This window comes from Nyctibius grandis, chromosome 10 (assembly GCF_013368605.1).
Source record: "Nyctibius grandis isolate bNycGra1 chromosome 10, bNycGra1.pri, whole genome shotgun sequence".
Classification (NCBI taxonomy): Eukaryota; Metazoa; Chordata; class Aves; order Nyctibiiformes; family Nyctibiidae; genus Nyctibius; species Nyctibius grandis.
In genome coordinates, this window is record NC_090667.1 from 5,789,868 (window position 1) to 5,807,607 (window position 17,740).

General features: G+C 49.2%; 1 protein-coding gene across 1 annotated transcript in view; it reads right to left on the reverse strand.

The window, feature by feature from the left end:
• The window catches only part of MGAT4B (alpha-1,3-mannosyl-glycoprotein 4-beta-N-acetylglucosaminyltransferase B), a 51,537-nt gene that overhangs the window by 5,039 nt on the left and 28,758 nt on the right, over positions 1–17,740 (reverse strand). Inside the window, exons 2-9 of the mRNA XM_068408809.1 lie at positions 11,119–11,298; positions 10,290–10,430; positions 9,314–9,447; positions 6,731–6,777; positions 4,023–4,136; positions 3,512–3,587; positions 3,020–3,134; positions 2,138–2,268 (exon numbers count right to left, since the gene is read on the reverse strand). Coding sequence (XP_068264910.1) covers positions 2,138–2,268; positions 3,020–3,134; positions 3,512–3,587; positions 4,023–4,136; positions 6,731–6,777; positions 9,314–9,447; positions 10,290–10,430; positions 11,119–11,298 — 938 coding nt within the window. The remainder of the gene's footprint in view (positions 1–2,137; positions 2,269–3,019; positions 3,135–3,511; positions 3,588–4,022; positions 4,137–6,730; positions 6,778–9,313; positions 9,448–10,289; positions 10,431–11,118; positions 11,299–17,740) is intronic.

Genomic DNA, 17,740 nt, shown 5'->3' on the forward strand with positions numbered 1-17,740 from the left:
CTGCTCTCACAACCTCCCACCCAAGAGCAACCCCGGCAGAAATCCCGCTGCCGGGTGCTGCGTCGCCGGCTGCCTGGCACCAGGCAGGGCGCAGCGGGGAAGCCAGCCACATCGAGCCCCCACCATGGGCTGCCTGCACGGGCCACCGCCACCGCGCCGGGAGCTGGGAAATTCCAGGCATGACCCCTGCGAGCTGCACAGAAGATAATCCCCTAATCCAGCTCATGTTACATTAGAAAATTAAAACTAGCCAAACTAATGGGACAGACCCTACTCATTGGCAGCAACGTCAAACACAATCCCATCAGGTCTGATCTCACTCTGGATGGGGAGAGGAGGAGGAAGGGGAACAGAGGGAGCTACAGCATCTCCTGATTTCTCTTTCTCCCCTTTATCCCCTTCTGCTAAAGAAGCATTTGCTGAAAGCACTGTTGTCTCAGTCGAGCCAGGAGGGGAATGGCTCAGTGGGTGGTAACAAGGTCATCCTTTCACACAGCTCTACCCCAGGTAAATCTGAAACTAGTTAAAAAAGAAAGAGCAGAATAAATCCAGAGCAGGCAAAGCACTTACCAAAAGCTCAGGTCAAACAAACTTTCAATCAAAAAGACAAATCCTCCCCACTACCAATTTGATTCTGCACAGTGGGATTTACAAGGGAAAATCATGTTTGAAAGGGCGCTGTGCAGAGTTAATCATGCAAACAGTGGGGGAAAGGAGCCAGAAATCCACATGGAAAGTAGGTTAATTTTTAAAAAGGCAACACATTTAAGAGGTTTGCAGTTTCCCCTGGGAAAACCTTGGCTCTGCAGGTAGGAGAAGATGAGCGAATACCAGCTAGGGAGAAGATGATCCTGTGCAGCGGGATCTGCATTTAATCAATGCTCAAGCTGAAGACTTTAAAGGGGGTGGGCATAGACAGCAGCATCGTTCCCAGCTCCATCCCAGCATCCCGCCACCCTGGCTTCACCCATGGCTGTGAGGACCCTGGGGGCTGCCGGACAGGCCTGGGGACTGCTCTGCCACACCTCAGCACATGGTTTGAACTGCCAGGAGGACACGATGGACATCATCTGAGACTGGTCCTGCTGCACATGGGGGACTGGAGCTGACGTCACGGCCTCTGTCAGGGATCAGGCCAAATTAAACCACATCCTTGCCCCAGTTCTGCAGAGCCCTGAGGACGTCCTGTCCCCTCAACACAAAAATACAGTATTTATCCCCAGAGTAACCACTTGCTCTGGCGTCTGCCACCACAAAGTAGTTGTGGCCTTGAGGTCTGTCCTAAGTGACTGGCTTCGAGCTCTGCATGGGGACTCCGCTGCTCATTCTGCGCCAGGGGAGGAGGGCGAATGAGCGTATGAGTAAATACAATATGTTCAGAGAGGAGACAGAAGAGTATCTGGTGGTGAGCTCATCTTACATTTGCTGTCACACACACTCCTCCTCTGCCCTTCCCACTCGCTTTAGCCCCTCGCTGCTGCTGCCGATGGGAGCTCAAACACAACCTCCGCAGGGCACGGGGGCTTCTGTGCTGCTGTCTGCAAGGCTTCGTGCAGACATGGCTCTGCAAATGAGATGGCAGCGTGAAAATGGAGCCTGTTTCTCCTTTCTGCACCCTCCTAGAAACTTCGTCAAGAGCTTTGTGAGCTCTGGCTTCATTTTGGCACACCACGGACGGCAGGCTCGCTCTTGGGTCATCTGGGGTGAGCTCTGGGCAGCCTGCATGCGTGCTCCAGGCGGGTACGGCACACGAGCCCAGAGCCAAAGGGTTATTCTGGGGTTACAGTCAGCGAGTGGGGAACAGCTTCAGGGAAAGAAGCACACTGGAATGAAAAACAACACAGAAGAATGGGGAACAGCTACTCTCCTTGAGGACTAGAGGAGGAATACCCTGTTAGTGCGTAGATGCAGAAATAATGCTTTTTCTGACAGCTGCAGACTACAAAAGCCCGAATTCCCAGGTTTTTGCTTACACAATCCACAAGGATACCCCGCAGCACGTTCCACAGGGGTGGCACGGCTCTGTGCAAAGTCAGTTAGCACCAGAGCTCACAGAAAAGATCCTCTGGAGAGACAGGCCACGCGCACATTTGCCCACACACAACAGGTTCCCCTTCAATGGAGGCTGTTTACGTACTGCATCTTTCTCAGGGTTGCAGACTTTCACCCAAAGGATGTGATCCAGCAGCCAGTCAATGGGTTTGTCCTTATAGAACATCAGGATGAACTCCACGATCAAGCTCAGATCCAGAGACTTGAACATTTTTCCTACAGCATAAAGGGAGAAGAGAAAGAGCAGCTACAGTATGAAACGGTCAAGAATTAGAGCTGGGAAGAAAAAACTTGGGAGACTGAGCTGTGGAGGTTGGATGTGTCCATATCTCTATGCAAAGGAAATAGCATGCAGCTCTGTTTTATGTACCAGTACTGCTGGCACTGCTAATACAGTTCCGGATTTAATATTCATCACAGAATTAGAAAGCATTAGTGTCTCACAGGTCACAACAGTATCAAAAGGTCTAAAACTCTTCCATTCAGCAGGGAGAAACAAGGATGAAAAACATTCAGCCAGCTGCAGGACAGACCATTTCCTGCCCTGAAAACTAAAAGTTTTAAGCCAGTCAAACCAGTATCCAAAATAACAGATCAAGCTGCTAATGCGACCATGTACTGCTGTTCCCAAAATAGTTCTGTGCTGATGTAAACTTCCTTTTGCACACTGTTAGGCAACTCCAGATCCCATCCAGCCTTAAAGCTACTGGTCATGTCTAAGCTGTTCGGCTGGGCCACTGACCAGGTTTATTTTTATTAAAAGTGAGCATCAGCAGCGCCAGCTGTGAGGATCTTTCCCCCCTGTGCAAACACAAGGGTCATTGCAAAAACAGGGAGAGATCAAGTCCAAGTATTTTACCATCTTGTGGGGACAACTCATTGGAGCAAGAGCGTAAATGTGTACAAGAACCAGCAGGCACTTGTGCCTGCGCCTGCTGGGACTGGGGTGAGCAGGAGAGAACGTTACCTATAAACCCCAGCTGAGAAAACTCCAGGATCATCCACTCCTCGGAGGGCTGCTGCAAGGCAAAGTTCTTCATCGTGCTGAGATAGTTTGGTTTGGCCACAATATCATCCTCCAGCTGCAAGAGGAAACGACACTCAGTGCCAATGACCCATCCAGGTTCCAGTAAGAGCCTCTCTATGCAGAGCAATCACGCCGTAGACCAGAGGAAAGCTTTAGCACAGACCTAATGTATGCTGGAAGATGCTCCAAGCAGATCTTTCTCACCCAATCTAACAGGTAAATGAAATAAGGATTCCTGTCCTCCCTATGCGGGAGGTCTCCAAGTCTAAAGCATCTTAGAAACCAAGCTTTTGAACCGATCTGGTTAAAACCCGCTCCCACCCTGCTGCATCACACAACTGGACATGCTCTTTGCCCTCTCTCAGCTGGGTACAAGCCACAGTGAACTCACAGGTACACCCACCTCCCCTCCGCCCCCAGCACCAAACCCACCTGCACATAATATATGCCTTTGGACTGGGCATACATCATTAAAAAGCAGTAGTCGAGGTTCTGCTTCGTCCTCCACCTGCAAGAGACAAACATGGTGGGAGCACCGGTCTCTCCTGGCATGCCGGGCTGCTCAGAGGAGCCAAGAGAAGGCTAAATTTAAGCTGGGAAGGTGACACAGCTCTCAGCGGACAGGATGGCATGTAGCCTCTCCCTTTTGGACTCAAACTGGTCAGCTAAGAGTTACTGGAAAACTCAAGGACTTCAAAATGAACATCTGGGTTAAAACGACCCCCTTGCTTGGTGATGGAAACATCAGAGCACAAGGCAAGCCCCACAAAGCTGGCACCAGCTCATATGCACCCCATCGCGTCCTTCCAGCTCCTGGGTAAAGCAAGTTTAAGGGCCTCACCTGGCCCTGCAGAAGAGCTTTCCCTGCTGGAGTCAGGGGGGAGACGCTGCAGTTAGTTACTTAATTCAGGGCTTGCTTGTTTTTAATCAAATTGATTCTTACCTGACTCTTTCCTTGGGGTCCCCAAAGGATTCCCGCAGGTGAGAAAAATCAGGATAGAAATGCGGAGATGGGGAAATTACCTCCAGGAGACCTGAGTGTATTTCCTTGGGGAATCTGAGGGAGAAAAGCAGCAGTAAACAAATACCTCCATGTCTGACACACCATTTCATAGACCAAATCACTGGGTAAACACTGAGCTGCAGAACGAAACAAAAAATACAGCCTCTACGATCAAACCTCCCCAGCAGCTAGTGCGCTTCCAGCCCTCACCAAAGGACACCAGCAGGGACTGTCGCAGAGTTTTAAAGCTGCTCTCTCCCTCCCACGGTCTCTAATAGCCCCATGTTCGCGTGCTCCCCCCCAGCATCCCTCCTCCCTCCCGCACGCACACACTGACTGCTGATGGCACGCCGAGCTGGCAGCACAGAACTTCTTTGCAGGTGACCTGTAAGTGCTGCACACCGACTGCCCCAAATACCAGCGGGAGAAAATGACGCTTGCCACAATAGGAGAAGCTAAACTATTTTTCCTAATCCCCTGAATTACTCTGCATCTAACCTCTGCTCTCTGCACTCCTACAAAGGTGGCTTGTAGACAAAGCAGGAGACCACCATACAGCTGCTCACTACGGTTTGCAGAGGAGTGGCACTGCCTTGGAGGTGGCAGAGTCCCAGCACGTGCTTTAAGGACGGCCACGCAGACATCTTATGGTGTATGAGGACATCCAGGACAGCAGAGATGATAAAGGATCACGGGACAGCACAAGTGGAAACACTGAGAAACCAGCTGGTTTCACTTCTGTCCAAACATCCCACAGCTTGTCCCAAAAGGTGCTGCTCGATATTTATTGCACTTAGAAAAAAACACGGGTCAGGTTTAAAGACCAGTCGCGAGCATCATGTGCTCTCTCCATGATTAAACAGACTTGCAGACTGGGACACCAAAGAAAGGACTTGCTGGCATTACTGGCATTTAGAGATTTTTCCAAATGCATCAGTAATTAAAAGCCATTTTACAGAGATTATGTTATGCATTTCTGATAAGTTACTTAAAACACCGTGCTGTGCTGTAATTAGGACAGCCAGCAGGAATTCTACTGAGTTCCCTTACGCTAATAAAATCAGCATCTATTTTCCATATAATGTGGTTAAGAACTCTTTAAAGAGCCAAACTCAAACAGAAAAAAAATGTCGCCCATCTGAAAAATATGTACCTACAACAGCCTTGCAAGCAATACCCAGAGATTACAGTAACTGCAAGAGATAAGCAGGGAAAACAGTTATTTTTACACTGCCCTTTTTGAGAACATTTGGTGCAAGATTGATTTCCTTTGTGCAGAGCCAGGAGGACGGGAGATGGGGCAGAAGGAGACAAAGCAGTGAGATTGCCAAAAACTTCTCACTTATTTTTCCCTTCCTTATTCCTTCCTTGGGACTGGCAAGATTTCCAGCTAACATTTTCAAGTCTTCCTTTCCTCAGGCAGCAGAGAAACAGAAGCTTCTCATTGAGCTGACAAAACCTGTACCGAAGCAGCAACGGCTTTCTCCTTCCTGCGATATGAGCTCAGCCTGCCCTGGCCCCACACCACCTCAATTCAATTTGGAAGAAAAATAATTTCAGTGAATCAGGGAGGGGCAGGAGGCACTGGAGAGCGGGACAGTGAGAAATCAAATCATTAAGTCAATTAAAGTTTCAGGCCTTCTACGCAGAAGCACTCTCTGCAGCAGCGCCCAGTAATTTCATCAGGATCCATCGGACAATCAGCCCATTATACCCCGGTAAGTGCGTCCTCCTGCCAGCAGGCAGAAGGAGGGGAGCTCTGCCAGCTCCTGCACAGCAAGATGGAGGGCTCTGGTTCAGCTCTTCTGCAAGTGCCCAGGAACACAACCCTCCCCACGCACGTCCCAGCCCCTCTCCCATCATTGGCTCGGGGACGCGGGGTGCCGGGAGGATGTGCTGCCCTTTTGCGTCTCCTTCTTACGGCAACTGCAATCCTTTGGAAACATGCAATCGCAGGAGCTGGACAGGAGTCACAGCCTCTTCTTGCACCACCTTCTTCTTTTGCCTCCAAGCTCTGATGTTGTTAACGCCTGGACCAGCTCACGGTTAATAATCTGTCACCAGCTTCTGCCTAAACAGCCACAGACGAAGCTGCAAAAGCCACTAAGACTCTGGGACATAAATAGCAGCTACCATGAGAGACAAATGTAACTAGAGTCTAGAACAAGTGAAAAACAAACAGGCTGGAGCGGGAAGAAAAATGGATCATGGATTTTAAAGCAAAACAAAGCAGGAGCATTTGGGTGTGCTTACCACACTGCCCAGCTGCTCTGACTCTGCAGAGCAGGTAGAGGGCTGCACTAGACACAGAAACAATTGCCAGGATCGCTGGAAATCTAAATAAATCATCTTCTTGCAATGCCACAGGACAGAAAGAGCAAAATGAAACGGCATGACCGCCCGTGTTAAATACTGCAAGCACAAAGCAGCCTAATGGAAGCTACATCTGGGATGCATTTTAGAACAAGTAGAAAGTGGAAGAGGCAATAGCAAAGACAGCCCAGAGTTTAAGAGCAGAAAAAAACCCCAAACAACAAAAAAAATACAAAAGGGAAGCAGAAAAGCGTGCATTTTCTCCTTAATGAAGCCGTTCCCTGGCCTCGCTACAGGCACAGACCGTACTGCCGTAGTCATGTGGAAGTGCTTACAAGTTTTTGATATTTTCTGCCACTCCAGCTGTGTACTGTGGATCCGTCTGAAAACAAAAGACAAGCAGTGTTAGATCCTTCAGCCTCAGCCTGTGCCCCCTGTGGCTCAGAAATCACCTTCAACACACCCCGGGCATACTGTCAGCATCTCTGTACCATCTTCACGTCTCCTTTTATCCAGTTTAACTGCTCTCCCCATGCTGATGGTCTCCTAGGAGCCCTCCTTTGTGGCCAGTGTTAACCAAAGGCATCAAAAGGACCCCAAAGGACTCAAGACGCTGCACGTCTTCCCCATATGCTCTCCTGGCACATCTGCCCCTGCCAGCACCAAGCGTTCGCACAAAGTGTTAACTTCTGGGCTATTTTTTTTTGCCTCTATACATGCTGGCTTTCATCCAAGCGAACACTCTTGGCAGAAAAGGATCTCCACCCCTTTTGTGAAAAAGAGGGGTCTATTTATAAGCCTGTATTTTTCATTTCAGATTCATTTCGATGCTTTTCTTCCTAAAACAACAGTTTGTTCCCACAATCAACCTGGCAAACTGTAACAGTTGGGAGGCAAAGGTCAGCAGCGCCGCACGCCGCTATCTGCAAGCGAGATAAGTGCAAACACAGGGACAGGCGCCGGACAGAAACCATCTGCACAGTGACCGGGAAAACAAAATCCAACGACAAAGGGCAGGAGACCCAGGAGCAAAAACTGTGCCTGTTTCCTGGTAGCGGCATTGTTTTGGGAGGTCGTACGGATCACGGGACCGCGCGTCCCGGGCGGATCTGCAGACGCAGTGTCGCAGAAGCCGGGACCAGCTGCCACTGCGCTCGGCGCCGGGCGGAGGTGAGAAGTGAGACCCAGGCATGTGTGTCACAAGCTGAGGCCAGCGCTTCCACACTGGAACGGTGACAAGGGAGGGTTTTCTCCAGAAGGAAAAGCTCCCTTTCCCAAACAGGGCTCAGGCTCCCAGTGCTGGACTGATTTCTTACCCCGGCGCTGCCAAGAAAACAGCAACAGGAAAAACAAAGGCAGGAAAGATGCTCCTGGCTTTGGGAGCAAACATGCAGCTCCGCTCCAAGCACCCGGCTGCCACCAAAACGGCCGGATGGTGACAGCCAAGCTGGCCAGGTCACCCTGGTGCTCCCCTCCGCCAGCCGAGGAGCACCCAGCTCTCCTAGGCAGCCCGGCCACCGTGGATGACACCCATGGTGGTTAGTGGTGGCACCTGGAAATGAGAAGTCCCCATCCCAAAAAGGACTTCAGTTGCTCCACTTGTCCTGAGTCTCCAAATAACCTCTCCACTATTTACTCTTTATCCCCTGCCTGAAGAGCCCTAATGAGCAACGCCAAGTGCAGGTACATTGAGAAACGCTTTGGGAAGCGGCAGAGCAGGCACAGCGGTGGTTGACGCTTGCACAGAAGGAGGATGTTGTGTAGCTACAAGAGCAAGCTCAGCAAAAGAGGACAGGAATGGTGATGATCTCCAACAACTGTTGCTGGGCTGCCCTTCATGGTACCAGAATTAATTTATTTGTTGTTCACTTCCCTCGTCACAGGTACACATGGAAAGTCAGGTGCTGCCATCAGAGCGTGCACCCTATTTTCAAGTAAAATAAAAAAAAATATTACTGCTGTCCTAAACAGAAGACTGTTTTGGTCAAGCTGCTTAAAACCTCTCATGCTTTTAACTCATCCACTATGAAAACAGCCACCAAACCTGTTCTGGCTCAAAGGGAAACAATGGCCAGAACCAAACGTCGTCGCGGGCACTCTGGGCTGCACCCATCTGTGCACACCTTCTCCTCGTACGAAACACCAGCCAGAGACCCAAAAGCCAAATGCTACTCAAAATGTCAAATTATGGGTAAACAGGCAGCAAACCCAGCCATTTATCTTTGTTCCGCTCCCAGTAACATGCCAGTGAAGTTTATCTTTCTCACCGGATTTCTGGAAATTAAGATAAATGCACTTCAGGCTCAAGAAAATAATCTTGAGGGGAAAGCCATGGAGAAAAATAACCATCTAAACCCATAGATAAAAGCAGATCTTGTGGATTATGTGTCAAAGCTTTTTAGCCCTTGGATTCAGTAACTGATTCAGGGCTCCAGTCACCCGTACGAAGAGGCATATTAGTCTCAGCCCCAAATCAGCAGGCTCTTAGGTTTGGAGAGGGGGTTAGTGCTGTCTGACAGGTACGTGGAGAAACGAAGCCGCTTCAGGGGCAGGTCTGAGAGCTTGCCCAGACATGGCCATGGGGCTGCTCCAGCACATGTTGGGCACAACCACCCAAGCACCCTGCAAGAGCCATCACAATTTAGACCAGAAAGACAAATGCACATGCTGCACTGGCAGCTCCTAACGTTTGCCCGCTCGCATCCTCACCCTCTCTGGCCCAACCAGTGTTTCATTTTGGGCAGGATGCACCTAATGACCCCGGTCGGACAGCAGCCCAAGGCTGAGCTTATCTGCCCCAGCAAGCAGCAGAGCTGGCCTCCAGGTGGGCAGCCGTCCTGTTTGGCCCTGAGTTTGGCAGGCAGCGGGATGGGATGGGGGCCAGGGAAACAGGGTACACAGGCAAAGCTCTGTCTTACCTCGGCAATGAGGACGACGATGACGGAGTCCTCCTTCTCCTGCTGAGTGAGCTCTGAGATGAGGGAGTTGAGGGTGTCGGTGAGGTAGGAATGCACCTCCCGCTTCACGCTGGGGATTCCCATCACAACGGATACTGCCCAGGGCCAAGGAGAGATTTTAGAGAGGGGGGTGTGCTGGGACAAGATGCTTTGCTCTGCTCCCACGACTGCCTCATGGTTCACCTGCTTGGTGCCACGCTCCATCATTAAAAACCAGTAGTGATCAGCAGGTTGGTAGGTGCCTGAGCCATGTAGGGTTCCCATACTCCTGTCCCTCAGCCCAGCACCAACCAGCAGCATCCCAGTGTGCCAGGCAGGCAGGGCACCCATGGCAGTCAGATAGACTCTTTCTTTTCTCCCCCAAAGACTGATGTCTAAGGAAACACCTGAAAACCCTCCCCCTCCTGAGGGCCTTTTCAGCCTGTGAACGGCAACAAGACCACCTTTGTTCTTCAAACCCCTCCCATGGCCAGAAGCACCTCAGTTTAGGAGGAGTAAGTCAGATCTTTTGCTTTGGGCTGGGATTTGGGAGTAGGGGGGAATCGTCTAGTACCCAAAGTCCTACTCCAGATGGGACTTGTCTCCTAAGACGGGTAAGAGTCTCCATGATGCGCCCTGCGAACTGTGCTTTCATCTGACCATCTTCCAGGCAAAGTCTAGAGCACTCTGGAGATGGAAAGCAGCAAAAAACATCTGGCAGAAGCATCAAGAACATTGTAGTGCCAGTCAAGAGCACAGATAGCACTCCCCTGTAGACTCACAGATGTGACATGGCTTACCCACCCCACATGCCACAATACCAAGGAAGCTTGCATGAGGCATGCAGCCGTTCCTCCAGTCCTGCTCATCTCCGTACCACAGCCAGGCCCGGAGGAAAGGGGAGGGATAGGCACTAAGGTGAGGAAGAGCACCAGAAGCAGCACTAATTCCCATTTACCTCCAGTGCGCCCCTGTCCCACATGCACGGCTGGCTGCAGACTGTTCTCCTTTGACAGCAAATGTGGCAAATGATGGAAGATGGTGGGAAGGTGCAGCACATTCTTGTTGGTGATATTCCACAGTTTTAACTTGGTTTCGTCTTAAAAAGGAAAAGGGAATCAATTGCAAAGAACGGTAGGTAGGCAGAGACTGCAAGGCAAAAAGCCTTTTTAGAGCAGCTGGGCCACCTGAGACTACTGCTGGGTTATAAAAAAATCAGGCCAACCTTTACCATGCTACCATAAACCCAATTAAAGTTCAGCAGGAGCCATGAGGGCCTTAAAGAAGTCCCAAAATATTTGGGAAGGAGGGGAGAGAATGAAGATCAAATGAAGGTCAAATCAGATCTCTCTGTAGAGATCCAATTTTCTTCAACTGAGCAACTTAAAAGAAAAAAAAGAACAAATATTGGCAAGGGGTGCTCAGCCAGCCTAACTCCTTCCTCTCCCCTCTCTTCAGATACCCACTTTCCGTATGGATTCAATACAGCCGTAGGAAACGGCATGTATGACTTGCAAGAAAAAAAAAAGCTTGTAAGCAAGCAAGTTGGCAAATAACCTCAGCAGAGGCAAATCTCAATGTTTAATGATGCATATGCACCTCTAATTAAACAGGAGTTTAAGAGTTCCCACGTCCCTCTGAACTCCACAATTTGCTCGTGGTGGGGGAGAGAAGAGCACGTCCCGTCTGCAGCCCTGCACACACGCACACGCACGCACACCTCTCTACCTCCTCATTAGCAACTGCTTCAAAACAGCCCGAGATCCTCAACTTCTCTGTTTATTCACCAGATAAGCTGCTCCAGGTCCGGTTTATATCCCGCAGGGCTTGCTTCTCCGAGATTGCTCTCTTGATCTCCTCCAGGACCAGGTTGAGCTCCTTCGAGCGCTTCAGGCTCTCCTGCTCGGCTGCGTGCAGTCGGTCCCGGAGGGCGAGAAACTCCCGCTGGTAGATGTCCACAACGTCACCTGCGGATGGAAAAGAGAGAGAGAAGGTTTCTCCTCCGCACTCTGAAGGGTTTCAAGCCACAAAAGCCATGTCCATCACTCATACCTCCCCTACCTCTACAATCCTTAAAACACGGATTTAAGGAGCTGTGGTCCAGCACGCACCCATTGGTTGTGTTGGACAGAGGGCTGTTTAAGTTGCAAAACTACAATTAAAAAGCTACTCCCATTTTTCTCTTTAACTTGGGTTTCCAGGTCTCACAGAAATATGACCTGGTTCTCTGTGACCAAAGCATGCAGCAAAAAATAAGTTGCATGATAGTTCTTCTTCGCTATATACTCGGAAAAGGGGAGTCAGCAGCTGGCATTAATTTTATGAGCAATATTCTGCATCTCTCTGCAGCTCCCGGTTTGGTCATGTGAGACAGCGACCGCTGGAGCGAGCAGAGGGGAACCAGAGTCGCGTGAAAAAGAACTGAAAGCACTGGTGGTAATGGCCTGTCAAAGCCATGATAAACCCAAGGAATATCAATATTTTTAATTGCCTTGCTCCTTGCTTTGGTTCCCTTATGGCACACAAAGGAAAGAGTTTTAAGAGCACACGTCGAAGGGTGTTCGAGTGGGTAATCCAGGAGAACCCCTGGACAGCATCTCGAACGCCTTCTCCAGATGGCATGAAGCATCTCCCAGATGACCCCGAATGATGGAAAGCGAGATGCTGGCAAGGGGGACACCACTCTGCAGCAAGATGAGGGCAGGCACAGCACCTCCTCCAGCTTCGGAAGAGTCCCAAATTCTAATGGCCCAAAGGGATTTGGGGAATTTAACCTCTCCGAAACAAGGCAGGGTAAAGAGCATCACACAGCAATGGCTGCCTCGATACAAATCCAAGCGTTTGGATCTGCACCTCAAGGACGCATCGTAAATGTAATCTATAAATAAGAAACTTTTGATAGGGTAATAAAGCTTTTTATTGTGAAACGACATCTTATCACCATGCCCTTTTTGAGCAATAAAACTATTGAGAGCCTTCAGCAGGAACTAACTATACAATAACTGGGAGTGGAATCGTTAGCCATTAATGAACTTTCCCAGGCCGTTTTTTACCCCATTATTAATGGAACTTCTCATTAAAAATACACTTTTATCTGCAGTCACTCATGTGTTTTCAGCAAGGCTATAACTCACAGGCCTACACCCAAAACAAACAGATTTATCCACTGAATAGTGGACCCTTAGCCCAAACACAACCAGGAGAGCTAATGACCAAAAATACTGCTCTGGAGCTTCTCAACACAAGGCTAAATATAAATCAGAGCCATTGAAAAAAGATACACTGACTGCATCAACAAATTCTATTTTGGGGTCCGTAAAGAAAAACAAAAAGGAATTTTGAAGATCAGACATACCCAGCTCCAAAGCACAGAGTTTCCAAGACAACAGTACTTCCCAGTCTAGCTCCTGTTAATGCTTTTGCCCAGAAAAAGTTTCCCCCATGGGGTCTCTTTCCCCCCAAAAAAACCCCTTCTTAAAGACTCACTGCTGCAACCCAAGGGACCCCTGCCCTGAGGCACTCTGGCTCCTATTAACCTTTCAGCATTATTTTCAAAGCCACTGGCACATGGGAAGGGAGCAGAGGAAGTTACACCCAGTTGATTACCCTGTCCATCTGACAACACGTTATTCAGAGAAAGTCCAAGGACAGACATAAACAAGCCCAGTCCTTCCTTTTTCCTGTGCGGTGCCGCTCTCTTTCCGCTCCCATCGAGAAAACATTTTAAAAATTGCAGAAAAAACCAGGTTAACATCCAGCTTCAGGAGCTGCCAGGGGAATTCACAGGAGGATGTCAGGCTTTAAATTGACTCCACGAGCTAGACCTTTACCTGCTGGTACCTCTCAGACATAAGAATACACCTTTCAGCTTTCCAGCGCTCTAGATTATAGGTTTTCCTACTCGTATCTTTTACCGGCTGCACCTGCGAACAACAGCAAGGAGCAAGTCTCGCTTCCCGTTTTTGCATGTAACAATGGCAGGAACCGCACTTGTGCAAGGCTGGAAGCATTTGGCTCTTGGCTTACCAGGGGGTTACTATCCCGTGGATGCTATCAAAGCCAAATCACAGCTGAAGGCTGCCATTAGATCTGGTTCTGCAATACCTGGAGCAGAGCAAAGGCAAGGCTTTGCACTTAATGGCTTTTTCCAGAGCACTGCACTTTGTTTGTGTCAGATTTAGAAGGGAAATGTCACTGATTATTCAGTCACTAATGACCTGCCCGCAGAAGCCAAGAGCTGTACTTTTCATTAGACTGCAATGGTGATGTGCAGTCAACCATTTGCTGCTTTTCTAGCTAATGGTTGGAAGTGAAATCGTATTTGTTTCCAGTGCTCTTGTCCTATGATGTCTTCGTAGGCTTTCCATTCTTTAATTAAAATTTCATGAAATTTAAAAGCTGATCGATCGTGACTGGTTCCGGTGACAGCTTCAACAGTCCGAGACAAAGCCCAAGATGGGTGTACAGTTTCCTGTGAATTTCCAGTAATGCCATTTTGCGCTCGTGGGTCTGCAACGACCCAGGGATGCAGGTCTGCCGTCCTCTCAAACACCCTCAGCCGCTCAGCCAGGGAGGGCTCTGAAAAGCCACGAAGGGAGCAGGGGATAAGGGGGAGGAAATTGGCTCCCATCTCTACGAGCAAGGTTAGACACAGAAGTGATTTGCTGCTAATTAGGCTGAACAAATTTTTCAGCTAGTGTCAGTTCAGCACAGACCCTTTACTTACCTTTCAAAGCAGCAGCACTCCGTATCTACATATTTACTGTACTCCCTCCCCGCACAAGATAGCAGAGCTCTTAAAATATCCTCAGACTCAAGCATTGCAGAACAAAAACTCCCAGCTATATTAAAAAAAACAACTCAGCTTACTTTTTCTTGAGAGATAACACATTGCTTCAGGCTTAAAATATACTGGTTTAATAAAGAAAGAAAGTCAGTGTTAGGTGACGGTCCACAGGACAGACATGGGAGAGCAAAATCCTCCGGAAAGGGGACTTGCAACACACACTGTGCATGCCCAGTGCCCTGCAAACAGCACGTTTCACACCTTGCCATGCCTAATATTTGCACTCTGTGGTCTTTCGCAAGCCGTCTCCAGAAATAGGCTGGCTGCGAGGCTCCAAGCGGGCATCAAGTGGCTTCATACACGCTGGCTCTCTGCGGGGAAGGCAGCGCAGGGCATGGCTGCCATCCGTCCATCCGGGTGCTCGCTGGAGCAGAGCTGGGGGGTATCCCTGGAGGGGGGAGCAGCCTGCGGCGGAGGGACCGTGGCCGTAGGAAGCGTCCGTCTGAGCATCGCTCGCCAACCGACGGCTCCCCGCTCTGCTCCCTTCTCTCGCCCCGGCTGCGCCCAGTTGCAGCTGCCAAGGGTCATTTTTTGAGCTGGGGGCCTCCAGCTGAGAGCCCTGTGCTGGGTTTGCTGAGCAACAACGAGAACCGCTGGTGAAGCAGCAGGTAGGGACGGCTTGGACAGGCTCCTCTCCCAGCAGCTGGGATGCAGCAGCGTGCAGTGGATGGGCATGTGCTGGTGGGGCCTTACGTGGGCTCCGGAGAGCTGATCTCCTGAAGCCTTCCTAAAGGTCTTCATCCATCCAAGAGAGCATCTGTTTAATAAAAAGTATTTCTCCGTGATGGAGAATTCTGTGGCTTCATTCTTATTTAAGTGACTGTTAAGCGCAAACCATGTTTGCCAGCAGAGGTGAGGGCTGGGACATCTGTGCCCACCCTGCTTATCCATTTCCAGTTTTTGAGTGAAAGCAAAATACCTAATCTGATCCTAAACCAGCAGATGGGCACAAAATCAGACCAGTGCTGATAAAACCCCAACTTTGAAATCTCACACAGTCATCCATATATATAGAGAGAGAGAGATACACACACACATATACAGGTGCATATATACAGTCAGAGATGTTATAATTCTGTATTCTGCATCAGTCTTTCAAACCGTGCTCCAACCTCCCGGGGAGCCCGCAGTGCATTTTAAACATGTCCGTATTTCAGGACCAATTACTTTTGGTTTTGTTCTCTGCAGATAACCTCTGCCAGCAAAGCAGACCTATGGCCAAAGCCAGAGATTGCTCTCCAATTCAATCTTTTCAAAAGCAAATGCAAAGTCTTTGCTAGCTGGATTTGTCTCTCATTAGGAAGACTTTCAAGAGACTTTGTTTAAAAACTAAAAACAACCCCCAAACCTCTAAACCGTTTATGAAATCTTGGCTTCAAGAGCACAACTGCATTTTTTTTTGGCTGCAAGAGTTCCCAGGGCCAAAACAGCCGTAGTGAAGTGTAGTCAGTCCCCAGTTCACAACGCAAATGGAGTTGGAGCAGAAAACTAAACTGCCTACAGAAAACTTCACTGCAATGACTATGCTCCTTAGTTTTATTTAAAGCACCCCTTTAATGAATAACCATTCCCCCTACAAGACTTGCAAGGGCCTGGGGGGACTCCAGAGCACACAGACAACCCCCTCCCTGTGCTACAGCACCTACGGTATCCAAAAATGCAGCCGGTGAAGCACGGGGAACCAAGCTGGTGAGCCATCCCACCCCAGCTCGCCACCAGCCCCGTCCCAGCCAGGCACCTGCCCTGCCCACGCCTGGCTTTGTCCCCAGCCATTTACAGGCGCTCTTGGAGTTAGATGATGATTAGGGATTTTTTTTTTTACCTTTTGTTGTTTAATGATTTATATAATGCTGGCACTGCTCCACACATTACACTCTAGATTGCCCTGATTGAATTGCAACATTCATTAGGTATTTTGCTAACAGAATTTCACCAGACCATTAAAATGGATATAAGGAGTTATTGCGCCGTGTTGGGGAATTAAATTCAGCTCCTAAGATGCGAAAAAGGATAGTTCTGCTTTACATGGGAATCTGATGGCTAGCGTAGCTTATAGGTGTTAGACACCTTGCACACAGGTACACAGGGATTGGCAGTAACTCCACAATAAACATTTTATACCATTAAAATCAAAATATTGCCCTTTGCTTATTTGGCTGTAGAAGGAAGAGACCAGCTTTAAAGGCTCACTGTAAGCAAAACCCCAAAGCATCCCCTGAAAAGCCACAGGGAAGTGACTCTGCTGGGGTACGTGGAGCTAGAGGTAAGTTGTGACACTAAAAATATTCTCTTAAGTAGCAGAAAAAAAAAAGAGGATAGTTCAGCATCCAAAACACCTCCCCAAAAGTCACGGCCCTTGTCAGGCAGGATAGAGATTGAGCAGGTCTTCTCCTTCAAATCTGAAGAAACACTAACCATGCTCCTGTGAGATGAGCAAGGTGAGAGATACGCAGCCATCAAAAACAGCAGCTATGGTTTAGTTCCTTATGTCCATCCTCTGCCCTTTATTCACACTTTGTTTCAGTTCAGTCACTACTACTACAGCATGTGCTATCCTGGATCGGGGCCAAATAACGTATTCCAGTGTCACCACCGCCCCAACGCCTTGGTGCCACCGCCACACCACAACTGAGAGCCTGCGCTCAAGTGCCGTCCTGAGCGGAGGCAGCACCATTCTGCAGCAGCAGGGTCTGTGGCACGTTACAAAAACCCGTACCCAACCTCCCAACCCACCAAAAGGCACTGGTTGCATGGGTGGGCGATGGCAGCGGAGCGATCCTTTGCAGTCAGTGCCCACCCAGCCGCTCAGCCCAGCGCCCACCACAGCGCCCACCCAGCCGTTCAGCCCAGCACCGCAGAGGCTCTCACGCTGCCCCTGGGTCAGCTGTTGGGTTTGAGCATCCCACTACACCACCATCACGCTGAGCTAACAGATCAGCTGGCACAAAGAGGCTTATTAAAAGTCAGCTTGTCTGAAAAAATGATCCTCAAATAAAGAAAGTGCTTCCACTGGCTGCAATCTGGTGTGTGTGCATGTGGGTTTTTTAATATAGCCATTTAATAAGAGCCTGTGGTATATTTAACAGCATTTCAGCCTTCAACAGCTCCTTGCAATGAGATAGAAATGCAATGCATGTCTCCACTCACAGTCTCTACCCAGGGAACACGGGCACTCTTAAGTCACCAATTCTTTTTGCAGCAGTGGGTTTTGATCATATTCCTGTTGCACATCTCCTCGCTGGAGTTTAATGTTGTCTCAGCACATACATCCTCAGAAGGAGAGAGGAAAATACATATCCCCTGCGCCTTGTTATTCCAAAGCAGGAGCAACTGTTTGCATTTGAGATCCAGTTCAGACAATATTCACACAGATCTTTCCAAAAATAAGAGGTTTTTTTTTCTTTTAAAGTCAAGTCCTAAGTAGTAAGTTTTCAGGGATGGAGATGAGTAGATTTCTCATTACGGGGATGCTGAACCACAACATGGATAGTAAACATTATCATTCCCCTTCCAAGGAGGAGAGCAAGTCGCAGGGGTGCCTGTGCCCAGACCCAAAAAGCTCC